The 17,793-nt window shown below is 41.8% G+C and overlaps 1 protein-coding gene across 1 annotated transcript in view; it reads left to right on the forward strand.

Moving 5' to 3' along the window:
- The first annotated feature begins 231 nt into the window (after positions 1-231).
- The window catches only part of SLC25A36 (solute carrier family 25 member 36), a 35,112-nt gene continuing 17,550 nt past the window's right edge, over positions 232-17,793 (forward strand). The window contains exons 1-3 of the mRNA XM_074153216.1: positions 232-335; positions 11,510-11,680; positions 16,645-16,722. Coding sequence (XP_074009317.1) covers positions 295-335; positions 11,510-11,680; positions 16,645-16,722 — 290 coding nt within the window. The 5' untranslated portion in view covers positions 232-294. The remainder of the gene's footprint in view (positions 336-11,509; positions 11,681-16,644; positions 16,723-17,793) is intronic.

Genomic DNA, 17,793 nt, shown 5'->3' on the forward strand with positions numbered 1-17,793 from the left:
GTTAACCTCCCCGCCCAGTTTATCAGGCGGAGCGCGGTGACGTCGTACCCCTCCAGCCAATAGCGGCCTCTGTTTACTTGGGAGGGAGCTGTTGTATATTCATGAGGGCGGCCCCTGCGCCGGCGGGTGCCGCAGCGTCCCGGAGCGGGAGGCGGAGCCCGCCCCCCCGCAGGACACCGCCCGGCCGCGGTGCGTATTTATGCTGGGCCCTGTGCAACGCGCCTTGGCCGAGCGCGGGGCGGAAGCGCCCGGCAGCCTTCCCTCCTTCCCGCCCGGGTGCAGGCGGCGACGAGAATGAGCCAGAGAGACACCCTGGTCCATCTCTTTGCCGGCGGGTAGGTGAAGCCGCTGCCTGGCCTGGCTGTTAGGCGGGGCTGCCTGCCCACCCACCCCTCTCTTCCTTCTCCGCCGACTCGGCTGAGTGGGACGTATGTTGCGTGCTGCCCTACAGACCCCCGCCGCCCTTGTCGCTATAAATGGCTCCCCCGGCGTCTTCCTGCTCCCTCTCTATAGGGCTGCAGCGGTCCTGCTTCGCTGCTGAGCCCGCCCGCCACAGCCTGGCCTGGCCGGGGGTGGCCGCGCGCGGTGCGGGAACCGGGGGCTCGGCCGTGGCCTGGAGCGGTTTCCTGATGGCGTCGCGGGGGCCCCGCTGGGGCGGGAGGGCTGTGAGGGGCCGCTGCCCCGTCTCTGCGCCAGAGGGGCCCTGGGGGCGGAGAGCGGGGGTCGCCGCGGCGCGGGGGTTGTGGGGACGCGCTGAGGTGCTGCAGGCGCGCCGCTTCCCGCCCGCTGCCCTGAGGCCTTTGCGGGCCTGCCCCGGGCCGGCGTTGCGCCTTTAGGCCCAGCCCCGCCGGGAGCGCTGGCTGCCTCGGCGGGCGCCCTTGGGCCGTGCTGGGAGCTCGGGCAGGCCTGCGGTGCTGGCCCGGCCCCGGGTGGTGCGTTTTTCCACAGGCGGGGCGGGTGGTACGTGGGCCCCTGGGGGAGTTGGGGGGGAAACTTTACCTGAATAATAGGCCCTCTGATCGCCCTTCTGGGTGTTGGTCCGTTATCTGGTGTTTCTGAGGAGAAACACCCCAAGCCCTCTGTGCGTGGGCTCCCCCATCCCGCCGGAGGGCCTGCCCCAATGTGCCTGTCCTCTCAGTGGTCTAGAAATGGCTCGCTAGAAGCTCTGGTGTCCTAGGGCCACTTGAATGCATTTCAACACTCTGGTGCATACTGCTTTTAGGTGTGAGGCTTGAAACAGTCGTGCAGCTTTTGCCCACGAAGACAGAAGAAATCAGAGGGAAGAATATGGCTAGAAGTAAAGATGTGGCCTTTGTAGCCTTGGTTAGGTTTGAGGTAACTTTTATATCTTCACAGGTATTAGTCTGTCTTCATCTTTGTAATGCTTGGCTTGTATGCAGTTACACAGCCTCTGATCCCTCCAGGGATAAAGTGGGAAGAGTACCTAGATTGAAAGAGAAAGCTGGGGATCCTGTTTGGCTTAATGATAAAAGTGTGTTTGGGTAGTGAGCATGGCTGTGCAGAGGTGGGAGAAGTGAGAGACTGAGAACATGCTTTGCATCCCAAGAGAGAGCTTGAAGCTTGGATTTTCATTTGTACTCACTGACTCTGGACTGGGGTGTTTGAGATGGAAGATGAATGTACTGTTTATTCTGAGTAGGTCTGGGTGAGTTGGTTACACATGAGCACATTCTCTGCTTCCAGCATGCTTTGCAGATTTTCACTGTTACACACCTGACTTAGTGCTCACATGGATGCTTTTTCACCCCCCTGATTTCTGGCACTCTGTTTAAGAGGAGAGGGATTATGCAGCAGGAGGCCCAAGATGTGGTAGTATGCACTTTTTTCATCAGAATTCACATCCTTGTAAACATTCAGGAAAGCAGTAGAAGGAGTGCTGCCTTATTGTAGCACTTTACCTTGATAGCTCTGCAAGAGGACATTACTAGACAGAATCATATGCAATGACAGAGACAGGTTTATAGACCTGAAATTTAAGACTGCGTGAAGATTGCTCAGCTCAACTCGTTCATTCCTATTCTTCGCTGAGAAGTCTGGTCCACAGTTAGCTGCTGGCCAGTTGGGTCAAGGGTTATACTGCGAGGAAAAGGCTGAATGCTTTTTCCTCGTGTGCCAGCCACACGTTTCCTGTAACCTTAGTTCAGCAAAGCTAACAGTGTATATTTGGTCACATTTTGCAGTAGGAAAGTTATTCGGGGTCATCTCATGATTTCTTTGCAGGCATGGTGGACTACAGATCACCTGAGTGATCTGTAGTCTTCAGTGAAACTTAAAGAAAGTGTTGTTTTCCTTTAGGTTTCACAGGAGACTGTATGGAAACAATGTGATTATCTCAGTCTGCTGGCCTTTTTTGTAATGTCTAAGTTCAATCTTCAGTTCCTGCTTTCTGTAATGAAACTATAACTGATGACATTGCTGTTTTAGTAATGTAGGTGGAGCCATCCTGAGATTTTTCTGTAGCTGCGTAGCTTGTTTCATGACCAATTCAACAACTGTCAAACTGCAATACTTCTGGGCCATTACAAGTTTATGTTAGGCATTAGTTTCATATTTCTAATAATTCTTTTACCCTCAATTGTTCGGGTTTTTTTCTATCTCTGTGTCCTCACCCCTTTCCAACAGGTTTGATAGATTCTTTTAGCAGTGCTGGCCACTGGGGCAGTGATGGTGGGGGAATTACTCAGCAATTACTACTTGCTTTGTTTTTCTAAAGTAACTGTTTCTCAAGTAGTTTCATTTTTAAGAACTCCATCTCTGTTTCATAACTTCTTGGTAATTGTAAGTACAACCAATATTTTGTGATAGAAATACTAATTCAAAGTCTAAAAAAAAATTTAGTACTCCTTTTGGGATGGCTTTAATGTAGTTTCTAGCACCATCAATGAAGTGGTGCTTTTTTTCTGGAAAAGAAAGCTCATCTAAATGATTTTGCCGGACTAGTTCATGCATTAGCCAATGCATCAACAAATACTTCATTTGCTTGCAACTGCACCCCCCAGTATGTACCACTTGGGCCTTCTTGACTTTTTAAAAATAGGATGTTCTCTGAACTTTGATATGTAAAAATAACGCAATCTCATTTAGAAGTAGAAAATACATAGCATGAGAAGAGCATCATGTTTACAGGAAATAAGGTAGAAAAATAAAGAATTCCTTTTTAAAAAAAAAAGGTTACAAACTTTTAAGAACACATTCTTTAAAGAATAGCAGTTTTAACTGATAGAATTTGTAAATGATTGGTTCCAAGCAGTAACTTTACTGTTCCCTAAAGACACTTAAGCTTAGGTTTCTAGGCTATATTCAAAACTGCCATTTTGCGCTCTTTGCAATTACTGAAGATTAATTGCAGGGAGCATACCTGAATGGATCAGTAGTGTACCTGGAGTTTGGTTCATGCTGTAACATGTTTGAAATCACTTAGTTCATGTTTTGTCATGATACCCCTATTTGTCAGGTTCTGTTTCTGCAAACCACATAGTTACCACAGCTCCATTTGGTAATAGGATGTTGTTCTTGTGGGAGCAGGAACTAGCTGGGCACTTGTAGTGTTGGATCATGACAGAAAATTGTGCTTCAGGTGAAACGTGATTGATTTATTTTTTCTTCTGAGCTGCTCGGTTGCATTGCTCAGAACTCTTTTGTTTCAGGAATCAAGCTGTAGATTTCTTTTTTCTTCTGCTTTTCTCTTAGTCAAACAGCAACCTGTTGTCACTGTAGACAGCATGTTGGTAGTACAAACTCAGGTGCTCTTATTCCAAACCAAGAAGAAGAATCAATTGAACATCCTGCATCCTTATAATTTAAGTCTTGTGATTGAAATGTAGGATTTAGATGAACATTTTAGTTCAAGTATGTAAGTTACACAGTTATGTGGGGTTTTTTTGTTATTAGACTACTTCAAACAAACAAAAAAGTAGTAGAAAGACCTTAATGTTGCTTTATAGGGAGGATTAGTATGTCTTGAATATATCTCCTTGCAATCATAATTGGCACATGAAATGAAAATTCAGGTGTCGGCTACAAAAATAACTTCCAGGTTTTCATGATTAATTCTTCATTTCCAGAAAGCTTATGGCAGTAATTCTGTATCATACAAACTTCCATCAGGGCATGGGAACTTGCCTGGGATTTGTCTCTTCAGCAAAAGGAGGGACCGATTTGGGTTAGGAGGTGGAGAGCTGCTTTTCTGAGTTCAAGGTTGGACAGTCACAAGTTTACTTCTTAATTCTCTTTACTCTTGGTGTTTCTTGCAGAAAGTTGGCTCTTTTGTAATTTAATATGTGAGGGAGTACAGGGAGGAGTCTCTATTTATTTGTCCTGATTATAGAACTGTCTGAAATTGATCTGTAATTTGAATCGCTCTTTTTCTGACAGAGGTTCTTGGCAAATCCCTGCATTGGCTGAAATACTTGGGACTTAGAAAATACATTTAAGATAAATGTTTGAATTCTTCAGAAAGATCACACTGTTGATACCTATGAAGTGAAGGTGAAAGACCCTTGGGGTTTGGTGTGGGGGTTTTTTTTTTGAGAAGATTAGTTAATAATGTAGCAGGTAGTGTGATGATAGGGGCTTTTTTACTTCCTTTCAGAAGACAGCCACTTGAGCTGTAACTGAGTTGCCAAGCACTTGGGCTCAGCTCTACCCTAAAACACATTCCTGGCATAACTCTGAATGTCTTTCAGAACGAGTTCTTCCTGTTGTAAGGCACAGGAGAAGGTTAGTACCTTCCTGTCCAAACTTCAAGTTATTTTTGTGTTCAGATACTCTTCTGTGGGGAATAAGGCAATGTTTGTTTAAAGCACTGAGTAGCTTGGGTTTTGCTCCATAAGGTTACCAAACTGCATGAAAATTGTTGTCAGTACTTGAGAAACTGTGAAGCTGTTGTTTCTCTTATTTCCTTCTAGATGACTGTTTTCAGCTGTTTTTACTTAATACAGATGTTGATATGAATAGTTATTTGCCCTGGTTCCTAACAGAAGCCACACAGTATGTGTTGATGTTTGTTTTGGGTAATGGAACCCAGTGATGCTTGTTCCCCTTGTGGTGTTTTTTCCTGTTTTCCCTTGTAGGTTTCTATATGTAAGCACATCAGGGGAAACTTATTTTTATGCTTTTAATTAGAAATAGCAAGTTTGATTATTTTTAGTTTAAGGATGTTAGCTTAACTTACACTTTCTAAGTTTCAGCAAAGAAATGTAATCAGTGAATAAGGGCATTAAGGGTCTCTGGCTGCCAGTACTCCCAGTCATATTAATACTAAAGATGGAAGGGTGTATAATATACAAGGTTAGCAGTAGAACAACAGGAAAACTCTACAAATTAAGGATTAATGAGATACGTTCTTGCTGTTTCTAAAAGTTGTGCTTGCTAAAGCCCTTAAATGCCCTCAAAAGAGGGATACTGTAACCTTAGTATCCACACCTGCAACTCAATCTGTTGATGTGAAAGTTACATATCAGTTGTAAAACAGCTCTGTGAAATTGCTGATAGATTTGGGACCTGAATTTGCAGTAAATGGTGCTGAGATTAGAAGGAGTTCTGTTTGCAAGTGGCTTGGGTTTTGTTTCTTTTGACAGAATTTTGAGATAAATTTTCTTGCTTTTTCTCTTGGTAGCCAGTATTTGCGTGGAACTTTCATTTTCATACAGGAAAGAGAAACAGCTGGTAAAATACATGAATGAATGTAGACCCAAGATAACAGGGTCAAGGGTTATCTTTGAGTCTTTGAGGCTGTGGTTACAAATATCGTGAAAGGTGAATCTGAGACTACCACTATGCAGCGTTGTCTTTTATTTGTATAAAATACATAATTACCTGAAGGAATAAAAAAATTCTTGCACTGACACTTTCAACTCTAGGTCAGCTGACATTGACATTGGGAATATTAATCTGCTTTGGAGTATTTATAGGTGGTCCAGTGTCTGAAGTTGAGACCCTCGTCTGTGCTGGAGCTGTCTCTGCTTTTACTTGCAGGGTAAAAAGAGTCTTTACTTAATCTTGGTGTAAGATAACAGTAGGAGATACTCATCTACTCTGGAGAAGGGCAGTGATTCCTTAGCAGAATCCCTCAACTTGCAATAATAAAAAAAGGTTTTCTAGTGCAGCCATCTCTGCAAATAGACCCTGGAATTTGAATGCCAAACAGGACTAAATTTTTGAAGCATATACATACTCCTTTCCTTGATGTGTCTCACAAATAATACAGGTTAATCTGGGGAAAAATGTTTGTCGATACTGTATCTGTGTTGAATTGCTAGCAGAGTTTAAAGCCCAAATAGTTCTAGGTTTGTTTCTGTTAATCTGGGGAGGCGATGGACTTCTAAATGCACACTAGGGATCAAATTAGATGTATGGAGTTTTTTGGTTTGCGTTTTTTTTGTTTTTTGCATGGGTGCTCTCTGGAATAAGGTGCAGTTTAGGTGAGCATTGCCATATTCCTAGATTCTTCTTTCCAAGAGATGTCAAGTAAAGACAACTGTTCTTAGTTTTACTGCTGTTTTAAGTTTGTCACAATCCTGCAGGTTAGATGATAACTGCACATCTCTGTTTCACTGAGTGCAATGTCTCTTGTGCTGCCTTTTACACTTTAAGCTGCAGATTTAATTCCCTAACTTGACTGTGTTAACAGAGTGGGATTTTAATCTTCCTTTTTTATCTGTATCTGTGTTCTTATTTTTGTGGGTTTATCCACTGATCTTTGCTCTTCCCTTTGAATTACTTGGGACCTGGAGGTGGATTCTTATGCCCTTGTATGATCAGGTGTTTCTCATGAAAGTCAGCTTTGCAAGTTTTTCTTATACTTACTTGGCAAAGCTGAAAAAGGCTTGTAGTAAACATTGATTAGAGGCAGATGTCAAATTTAGGATAGGAAAAATTAATAAGTGGTCTGCCACTTTACTTTCCTCTCATGAGACCCCACCTGGAGTATTGTGTCCAGCTCTGGGCTGCCAACATAAGAAGGACATGGACTGTTGGAGCAAGTCCAGAGGAGGGCTACAAAGATGATCAGAGGGCTGGAGCACCTCTGCTATAAAGACAGACTGAGAGGGTTGGAGGTTGTTCAGCCTGGAGAAGGGAAGGCTTTTGGGAGACCTTATAGCTGCTTCCAGTACCTAAAGGGGCCTACAGGAAAGATGGAGGAGGCCTCTTTATGAGGAAGTGTAACAATAGGACAAGGGGTATTGGCTCTAAACTGAAAGAGGGTAGATTTAGATTAGATGTTAGGAAGAAATTCTTTACTGTGAGGGTGGTGAGACACTGGAACAGGTTGCCCAGAGAAGCTGTGGATGCCCCATCCCTGGAGGTGTTCAAGGCCAGGCTGGATGGGGCTTTGAGCAACATGGTCTGGTGAGAGGTGTCCCTGGCCATGGTGGGGTGTTGGAATTAGATGATCTTTAAGGTCCCTTCCAACTCTAACCATTCTGTGATTCTTTGAACAGCATTCATTAGAAACTGCTGTAAACATTCAGACACAGGAGTGTCTCAGGTTTTGCCCTTCTTTTCCAGTTTATACTCTGTCAGCAGGAGTGTATTTGCTTACCTACTCTGTCAGGTGAAACTCATCTAATCCTGGAGAAAAAATTACATGTGAGTAAGTGCTCTCACAAGTCACAGTTGTTGGGGCCCAGCACATGACTGGAGATGCTGAAGCCCAGAGAAATTTCTTTAGTTTACAAAATCCCACCTGTGATATTGAGGAGAAGAAATCTAATAATTTTCAAACTCTTAAAAAATGCTTTTCTAAACCGGACTACTACCTAATTTGTGTTAAGCCACAAACTAAAAAAGCCTCCCCTCCTTTTAATTTGAGTTGGTGAGGAGGGTAGCAGGAATGCTGGTGGCAGTCTGCTGGCAATTTATAGAACACTTCTGCTAAGCTGGAGCTGGCTGTTAATGGCCTGCTAGGACTTGGAGCACAAAGAAGCAGCTGTCTCTTTCATAGTATTTCTAGTGACATGTTAAATAAGCAAGGGCGGAAATATATTTCTAAGTAAAATACACTATCATTGATGCTGGTGACAGAACAGCTGATGTGTTGCTTATTTGTACAGGGTGCATAGTTATTGAATTGTCTCTCCTTTGTTTACATACAAGCTATGTTTACTGACAGTTTCTCGTAAAGGGATTTTTGTCAAGCCTTGCACTGTTTATCTTAAAGTTCAAGTGAACTAGATAAATCAGTGTAGTTCCTGGATTATGCTTTCGTTTAGTGTTTTGGTTCAAACTCAGTGGATCTTGTGACTACTGAGCAAGGTCTGGTTTCTCGATATTTGGGGACTTTTTCTTTCACTCCTTTAATTCCAGATACTTTCTTTACTATGTGGGGCTTTTTGAGGGCTGGGAGAGTGAGGTATTACATTTTGACAGGAGTACAAATTGGGGAATTTGCAAAGACTTGTTTGTGAGCAATACAGAACCACATAGCACTATAAAACTTACCTGCTTTCTTTGTAAGTAGCAATTTGAGATCTTGAACATAGAGGACAGAGAAGAATTTTAATCTAAACTATCAATAGTTAGTGGAAAACATTCAAAATATTCTCGGGTTCAGTTGAGACATCTTAAACTGTTTAAGGAAAAAAAAAACACCCCAAACTACCCAAAAACACAACAGTAAAACACTGCTAAGGGTGTTCGTTATTTGAATTTACTTGAATGGCAGACTGTGGTGCAGGTAAAGGGTGCCCAGTTCTGAAAGGGAGGCAGTTGGTCTGCTGCTTCTTTATGATGCAAGTAAAAATAGTGCTGGCTGCGGGTACATCAGTTGGTTATTGCTGAACAATGCTTGCTGTAGGCAAATATAAAAAGAACATAAAAAGTACTGAGTAGCTGTAGGTCTGCCCTCTTCCCTGGTAATCTAGTAATCCGTTGCTGAATGAAGTATTTCTAACCCATCCCCAGTGAATGTCTGACAGAAGTGCTGTTGCAGGCAGGCATCCCTTGTGGTGATTGGGGTGTGGTGCAGGGCACAAGCTCCAGCTCAGTGTTAATCTTCAACTCTGGAAAAATTTTCCAGTGCGATGTAGCTGTGGAGCCAGTAGCATTAATGGCTCCAAATTCCAAGCCCTGTTGAAGAATGCAGGCCAAGCTCTTTCCTTCTCCTTTCTTTCCCCTTCCGTAGTATTTATGTCATGCTATTAGTGTTTCTTGAAAACAAGTCCTCATGTAACCTGTCCAAAATCAATGCAGAAAGATCTTAAAGGCTGGAGGTGATCAGAAACAGAGGGGATGCAAGAAAGGAAATAAACTCTAATTTTCCTACATTGCCTGTACAGGCAAATTTCTATACAGCAGCATCTGCTGTAGCACTGCGGGAAACATGGTAACTTGATGTCTGTCTTGAAAGATACTCAAGCTCTAAAGCTCCATGTCAAGTTGTTTTCAGGGCTGGCCTACCTGTGGTTCTCGTGTGGTATTCGTGTCGTGAACCTTTACATGTTACAGGCTCCTGCTGCTTCCAACACTGGTTAAAGTAAATATTAGCATGTCTAGTCTGTCTTTTCCTGCAGCGCTTTATTTTAAAGAGTCTATTTGTAGCTTATCATTAGAAGAGTAAGCAAGTGAATTGCTTATTCAGAGGTGTTTTAAACATGCTACTGTAAAAGCTATATCAGTGTGTTACTGCATGTGTACAGCACACATTGGTAGACTGTTTTCCATCTTCCTGTGAGAAGAGTTTTTTCCAGACTGACAAAGAAACTTGATTTCTTTCCTCAATTAAAACTTGGAAGAGAGTAAACTTCAGTCTAATGTTGGAGTTAGGGGTAGGACAAGATGCCTTTAGGCTTAGTAATAAGATACCTCTAGGTCAGTAGGCTTAAATGGAGTATTAGGTGAACATCATCAAATATTATCCTGCTTTGCAGCTGTTTGGTATTGTCAGTTCAATACATATAAACAGATTAGGTTTTTCAGGATGCAGTGCTGTGCTAACAACTACTGCTATTTCTTATACTCTCTCAGTAGAAGAGAGTCAGCAGACTAAAAGCTACCTTCCCGTGAAAGTTTATAGGAGAATCTTTGTGGCTGTGGTTGCAAATACTGTGAAAGGTGAATCTGAGACTAGTGCTATGCAGTCTTGTCTTTTGTTTATATAAAACACATAATTACCTGAAGGAATAAAAACTCTCCTTTGCATTTTGGAACGAATTATTTTAAAAATCCTATTGAACAAGTCTTACAGCTTTTTAAAGTTTTGGGGAGTGTTTGACCCTCTCATTTTACAACAAAATAGCTGATAACTGTCTTGTCAGAATCAAACACCAGCTCTAGTTATTGCATCAGAAAAGTAAAAGCTGGGCTTTTTGAATTTAGTACAAATTGTACTTGTGTGTTAGTGGATTTCAGACTCAGTTGTTAGCAACATATAATTAATACCCTAATTTAAATCTGGGTTTGGTGTTAGGTTTTTTTTTTTGTTGTGTTTTTTTCTTTTTGTGGTGGTGGTATTTTTTAAGGGTGCATATATTGTCTGATTATAGTTTTAAGAAAGGTGTTTGGCAAAGTTAAGAATACTGATCACAGGAAAAGGTTCAAGGGAGCAGTTTTTTGTAATGTCAAGGAATTTGGGATTGTCCTTGGAATCAGAGTTTGTGGACTTGATCTTTTTCCCTCAGAGGCTCTATGTGATCATTGTTACAGATAGGAGTGTAGATATTAATACATCGGTTATGAATAAGCACCGGAAGAATCCTCTGAGCAGAGCTGCTCAAAAGTAGTGTGTTCTTGGCTGTGTTCTGCTCTAGCAGGATGGGAGTAACTCCACTGTCAGCACAAGTCATGCTTGGTTTGCCTTGGCTTGCTCACAGAAATGAGTGGCAGACTGAAGCAAAATATGTGTGTCTTCACCTGGTTAGCCACTTAAAGCGCTTTTGTCTTCCCAGGTCTTACTCTACAATATTCTGTACTTAAAATGTAGTCTGTCTTGCTGTAATGGGTAGACTCAGGAAACACTTGGAATCATTGCTTTCATGGTACAATGCCCAAAATACAAATGGAGTTTTGAAGACGTCTTCATAAGTATTTTAATTTTTATTAAGTTGCCACACCACAGTTTTCACATGTAGCTCTGTGTGCATAGCGCATAAATCTTCTCTACCCTTAGGGATTTTTGGCACCTTTGTGGTCAGGAGTGTACTAAACATTCAAAAAAAAAAAAAGTTAAAATTTACCATAAGAAGTTAAACATTTCACATACTGAACTACTTTCCAGAACTGATTTGAACAGCATGTACTGAATACTGTGCACCTTCACTACTTTGGGAAACTTTATTCTTGTCTGTTTAAATTTTCACTCCAAGTTGCAGGGTTAACAAACTGACTTAAGTTTGCTTGCCTTCAAGGGCAAATAATGGCAGCATTGTCACGCATGTTCCGGTCGTTTCTTCACCTTTTGCAGTTTGACTGTTGGGCATAATGTTAATGTATCCTTCAGTGTCTTTGCAGTTAGGAATGTGATGACCCTGCTTTTTTTTTTTTTTTGCAGTTGTGGAGGTACTGTTGGTGCAATTCTGACATGTCCACTGGAAGTTGTGAAAACACGATTGCAGTCCTCCTCTGTGACTCTCTACATCTCTGAAGTCCATCTCAACACTGTGAATGGTGCTAGCGTCAATCGAGTAACTAGAGTTTCTCCTGGACCTCTCCATTGTTTGAAGTGAGTGTACATATTACTAGGGTTTTCGCTCAGTTTGGGGAGGGAGATGGAGAGAGGCGTTGGACAAATCCGTATGAAAGATTCAGACTCTTATATCTGTTATGATGCTAACATGAGATGACTTTCAATATTTTGCCTTTTAACTGTAATTAAGTTTCACATTCCACTTTTCCAAATGTCCTTCATGCTTGAGTTTGTACATTGAATTAGCCAGAGTATATGTACCCTGTACAATTCACAGGTCCAAACTACATCCCCAAAACTCACTGGGAGCACAGTAACACTTAAGTGCTAGGCTGTATTTTCATCCTGAAAAATTGTTAGTATGAGTTTTTTTTTAAACTGTCATATGTCCAAATCATAGATGTTGCTGAATATGGAGGCAAGAAGTCCTATGAGAATTAAGTCATCTTCTTAGTCGCTCTCACATTTCACTACCCTATACCCTTCCTTGCCTTTTGGTATCTTCTAGTGGATGTGTTGACTAGTAACACTTTTAGAGCTATTAAGAGATAAGTAAGGCCAGATTTTTACATGATTTGCATAGCACCTCACTGAACAGGGACTGCCTGTCCTCTCCTTGCCACCAGTGGTCATGATGTTCAGTTGCCAGGAGATCTGTATGGCTACAGTTAAACTGACCACTGACAGGGTTCACTTCACCCTGGGGGACTCAAGCTAAACAGTTATGGGGAGGTACCTTCAGTATTTGGGTATGAGAGGGGAGTTTTCCTCCAGAAAGGACTTCTTGCATTAGAAAGAATTTAAGACTAGCTATCTTCTATCCCCAATTAATCAGTAAGAAGTAGTTCGTAGAGAGCTGCTTCTGGCAGTTGTGGTGCAGGATTTAGGATTAATCTGGTTAGAGAAGAGGATTTGCTTAAATGGAGGTTGTACCCAAATAGATTCTTGAATGGAAGATAGTTCTTATCGTCGAAGTTTTGATTCAGTATCTTTTTATGTATGAGTCTAGGTGAACATGTTGAGAACAGGTATGTGGGAAGGAAAGGCTCAGATTGTGACAAGGAAGGAGAGCTCCATCCAAAATGTTTGCCTTACTGGCTTCTTTTGAGCCCTTCAGGTTCTTCCCTGAATGTTTGGTTGTGAGTTTATCTTCTGTTTAGAAACGTGTCTGAATAGCAGGATGAACAGCAGTTTGTTTCATATGCTCCTGTGCTGGAAGCCGGCTATGCTTTAAATACATCTCTAAAACAACTTGGTCTTCCCAGGAAGCAAATTCAGACTGTAGTAGAGGTAGTCCATGATGAACTTCATTGGTAGGGCTTGTTTGTTTTCTTTAAATCTGCTGCTTAGACATGTTGTTTGTTTATCTGTGATACAAGAATGAATCTGCTTTTGTTCTTTGCTTAGATGTGTTTTCTCCCAGGCCAGTATCAAATAACTGAGATGCCAAGTACCTTTGGTGGGAATCAAGTTCTTTAAATGCAGTAAATATGAAAAAATCCCAAATAACATTGCAATGGACTGTGACAATAAAAATAAGTAGGTGCAGCACATAATAATTCTTGGTGTCTGCTGGTTAAGGGATTAGGGCTGTTCAGTGGGGAAATCAAACTGGGTCCCTCTGTCACTCTCATGCCTTCACTGTCACTTGGTATTTTCTGACTTGTCAGTGTCAGGGTTTGGTTGTCTCTTCTCATACCGAATTCAGTGCAGAGCTCCAAGGCTTACAATACTTAAAGTTGGGTGATTCAGGTAAATGATGTTGGAATTTCAGTTAACTGACTGCTGTGGAATCACTTCTGCATCTTAAGTGTCAGCAGTCGTGACTTCAAAGGCATCTGTGTCAGGAAAGAAACCCAGAAGAACTTGTACGGGTGACTGCATTCTCTGGCAACAAAAGCAAATTTCCTTATTCTTAAATATCTGTGGCATATATCATATTACAGATACCTCTCGTAACTAACATTGCAGACTTTAAACCTGAGGTCTTGATAATGGAAATCTGACCGGCCTCCCAATGCGGGCTTCCCCATGTGACATCCACAGGTCAGCTGAGACCATACTGAGCATTTGTGCTGCTCTTCTAACCATGGATTTGCCATTTACTGCTTTCAATAAACAGTGCAGGCTCTGGAACATGCTCTTTAATGCAAATAGTTTGTGTCTTATTTTCAGTATAGGCTCTAGAACTCCTCTGGCTGGTGTCCATGAATGCAGAAGAGCATCGTTAACTACCACCCTTATAAATCCTGCTGCAACCTCTCTTTAACTCTGTTTCTCTGTCAAGTCTTGGGACACTGTAGATCCAGGAGAAACAAATAGACCTGGTGCACTTCACTCCTAAGTTTCTCTTAAGACACTGAGGTTTCCTGCTACTTTGTTTACATGTATATTTTATATGTGAATATATACATATTTGTAACACATGAAGCTGTGGTGGTAGTGATTTTTAAGTAGTATTTTAAGTGGATGCAGATCGTGTTAATTGGGTTCAGCTTTGCTATAATGTGATGCTGTGTCCATTTGGAGCTCTGGAATATGGTAAGATTTTTTTGAATAATTTGTTCTGCAAATGTTAGAAATAGACATGTCTGACATCCTGAAAGTAAGTCATTTGTATTTCCGAAGTGCTTTTGTGTATGTGTTCAATACTTCAATTATGGCTGTGGAGCAACTCTACCCGCATAGGGAAATCATAGAATGGTTAGACACAGAACGGACCTTAAAGATCGTCTAGTTCCAACCCCCCTGCCATGGTCAGGGACACCTCCCACTAGAGCAGGTTGCTTAAAACCCTGTCCAGCCTGGCCTTGAACACCTCCAGAGATGGGGCATCCACAACTTCTCCGGGTAACCTGTTCCAGGGTCTTACCACCCTCAGAGTGAAGAATTTGTTCCCAGTATCTAATCTAAATCTCCCCTCTTTCAGTCTAAAACTGTTACCACTCGTCTGCTACACTCCCTCATAAAGGGTCCCTCCCTATCTCTCCTGTAGGCCCTCTTTAGGTACTGGAAGGGGCTTTAGGGTCTCCCCGGAGCCTTCTTTTCTCCAGGCTGAACAACCCCAACTCTCTCAGCCTGTCTTCATAACAGAGGTGCTCCAGCCCTCTGGTCATCTTTGTGGCCTCCTCTGGACTCACTCCAACAGGTCCATGTCATATCTAATTGTGAACACAAAGCTAAGATGCTGCTGGACACATTATATGCCAGTGTTCCTAAATAGTGGTGGTAACTGTGAAGAAGCCCCATTTTATTTTTGCTTACTGAAAACAGATGTAAACTTTCGGTTTCATTTAGCAGCAGAACTGTGGTGAATCAGCTGCTGGAAATCAGAAAAAGTTTGGAATGTTCTTCAGTGCTATAGATGGTTTTCACCTGTTGGCTCTGATAGTAAATTCAAAACAAAATAGTAATTTATACAAGGGTAGTTTGCTTTGAGTAATTGACTTGTCATTAACCTGCATGTCTCTTTGAAGAAGAAATATACAGGAGAACGATTTGTGTATATTGGCCAGTGTTTCTAAATCAATAAGCTCATAGTTCTGTGTTGCAACATCTAGTGAAGTAGTTAATTCTTAACTTTAAATCTGGTTCTCAAGCAATTGCTAGAGCAATTTGCAGTGATGGGATGCAGATAGTTGTTGTTTCTCCTCCCATGTCCTACCACACTTTTTAAAAAAACAGATCTGATTAGCATCTAGATTGTTGAACAGATTGATTTTACTAAACCTGAATGTTAATGGATAACATCTTACTATGTCAGTGTACCTTGCTCTTTCTAAAAACCACAGTTACATGGGATAGGTATTAAAAAACCCTTAAGTACTAGTAATGCCTCATTTGAGGTTTCAATTCACTGTTCTTATCCCTATGTTTCTTTGTAAATCCCACAAAGATGGAAGGTGATACCTTCCGCCACCCAAGCCATCTTTCTGGAGTTGTGTTTATAGTGGATGTTTTTCAGTTAAGCTCAAACTTAAGTGCATTACCTTGCATGAGGAGGTAAGGATTGTCTTTTCTGGAGTGAGTCGAAAAGGAAAACCTGCTGGTTCCACAGCCCAGCAGCAGTGCTTGGGTAGGAGCATGCAGGCAGTGGTTCAGAACTGATAGGAGGGAATCCCTGTTGGCCTCAAGGAGACACTGCTCACACTGGAGGCTTCCATTTACTTTTACTGTAGTCAGAATACTCACTGTATCTTGTGGAAAGAATAAAGTGAAAGATGGTTCCTAGTTGTGTGCTTAGTGGATTTAAATCATGTATGGAGATGGGGAAGGCAGGACTTTGTATCTGAAAGGGTATGTTCCTCTAACTTCTGATATGTAACTTAGCATGCTGTTAGGAGTCTCGTAGAATCAAACCAGAGTAGCACATGCAAAGCCATGTTGAGGGTTCTGTGTTTTTGAGAAGATTAGATAAGAGATTTTAAAAGATGTGCCTGGCTGGGCATGATAAGCGATAGAGCTAACATCTTCCGAGTGGCTCTTGGAAGGCATATGACTTGCTGTAACTGAACTTTCTTAAGTCCTTCTCCTCTCTTGCCTTTCACTCCCTGTCCCTCTCATACAGAGAGGGGAGCTAAAGGGTAATGAAAGGAATGTAGAACAGAACCAAATATTTTTCTCTCAAACAATCTAGAACCTACAGGAACGTGAACACTTCCATGCTTAGTATTTTCTCTGTGATAAAAGGATACTTTCTTTAACTTCCTAATAACAGATAACTCTGTGTATGTATGTGTTCCTATCTTTGAGGTAAATCTGTGCTGACATCATAAGGCTCTACTTCTGCTTTTAGTTCCTGGATTTCTATGACATGTCAAGCAATAATGGAGTTTTATTTTATGCTGGTTCTAGGAAGTGGCTAACTTTTTTTGTGGTCACCACTGCATGGTCAGATACTATGAAAGTTTTACATAGAGTAAAGCTTAGAATGATGGTGGTCAGTGTGTTCCTTAATTTTGATGTGAATTTTACAGTATTGACACTTTTTTCTGTTCTAGGATGATCTTGCAAAAGGAAGGTCCTCGTTCTCTGTTCAGAGGGCTGGGTCCTAATTTAGTAGGTGTTGCTCCTTCCAGGTAAATGAAATAACTTTGAAATTTTGGTTGCTGTATGTTATTCATATGATTTAAGCTTTATTTGCAGTGAGTCTTTGCAACTGCAGTTGTAAATATTTAATAGCAAATAACCTTTGGTTCCTGGGGTAATTACATTGTCTGAGAAATTGAGCCACTTGTGTACTCTGCAGCTCCAGTCCCTCATCCCTGCATCAATTTTCTCAGCATTTACTGTCATATGGTACTATAATAGTATTTACTATTGTATACTATCCTTTATGCAGAGTTTTGTCCAGTTAAGAAGGAAAATGCTTAAGGAGTTGCACATGTAAACAAGAAGTTTGTACCTTTGAAAATCCAAATGTAGACTTAGCTTTTAGTTAATCCATCATCTTCCAGAAGCAATTGTGTGACTGGGCCCTTAAAACACTGGCTCTTTCTTCCTGAACGCTGGTGAAGCAGAGGCTACTCTCTCCCTGCAGTAAGAAGCCTGCTCTGAAACTTGAAAAAGGGCAAAACTGGGTAGGATGACACACAGCTGTTCCAGAGGAAGCAGATCCAGCAGTGGGCTGAAATCCAAAGGGTAGTGGGGCAGTGTCAAAGTGCAGCGGACGAGGGTGTAAATCTGGTCTAATTGGCAGTGGTATTGCTGCTCTCAGTTGCTCTGCATTGATACAAATGCTCCAGCTGCTTGGCTGGTGCTGGCAGTCAGTGAGGTGCAGGCTATGCCTGAAGCTGAATTGATCCTCACATACAAGTGTTAGCCTAACTTCAGTCCAAAAATAGCAGAATACCAAATGAAGAGTACGGAAACAAAGTTGTATAAAACTGATATAACTAGTTAATCCAGGAAGAGGCTATAGTTGTCTTTTGGCCCATTTTTATTCCCTTCTGTTTCAAGAGATGTGCCCTTATACAGAGGGGATATTTTCTACAAAGGTTTTAATATTCCCTTGATTTAATGCCCCGCTTTTGTGGGGTTTTTTGGGGTGTTTTTTTTTTTTTTGGTCTGAACAGAAGACATTATTTGGGGAGTATCTTAACTTTTCTGATTTAAAATCTTTGGATGCTTCTGGAAAATTTTATTAAACT

The sequence above is a fragment of the Numenius arquata genome, chromosome 9 (genome assembly GCF_964106895.1).
Source record: "Numenius arquata chromosome 9, bNumArq3.hap1.1, whole genome shotgun sequence".
Taxonomy (NCBI): Eukaryota; Metazoa; Chordata; class Aves; order Charadriiformes; family Scolopacidae; genus Numenius; species Numenius arquata.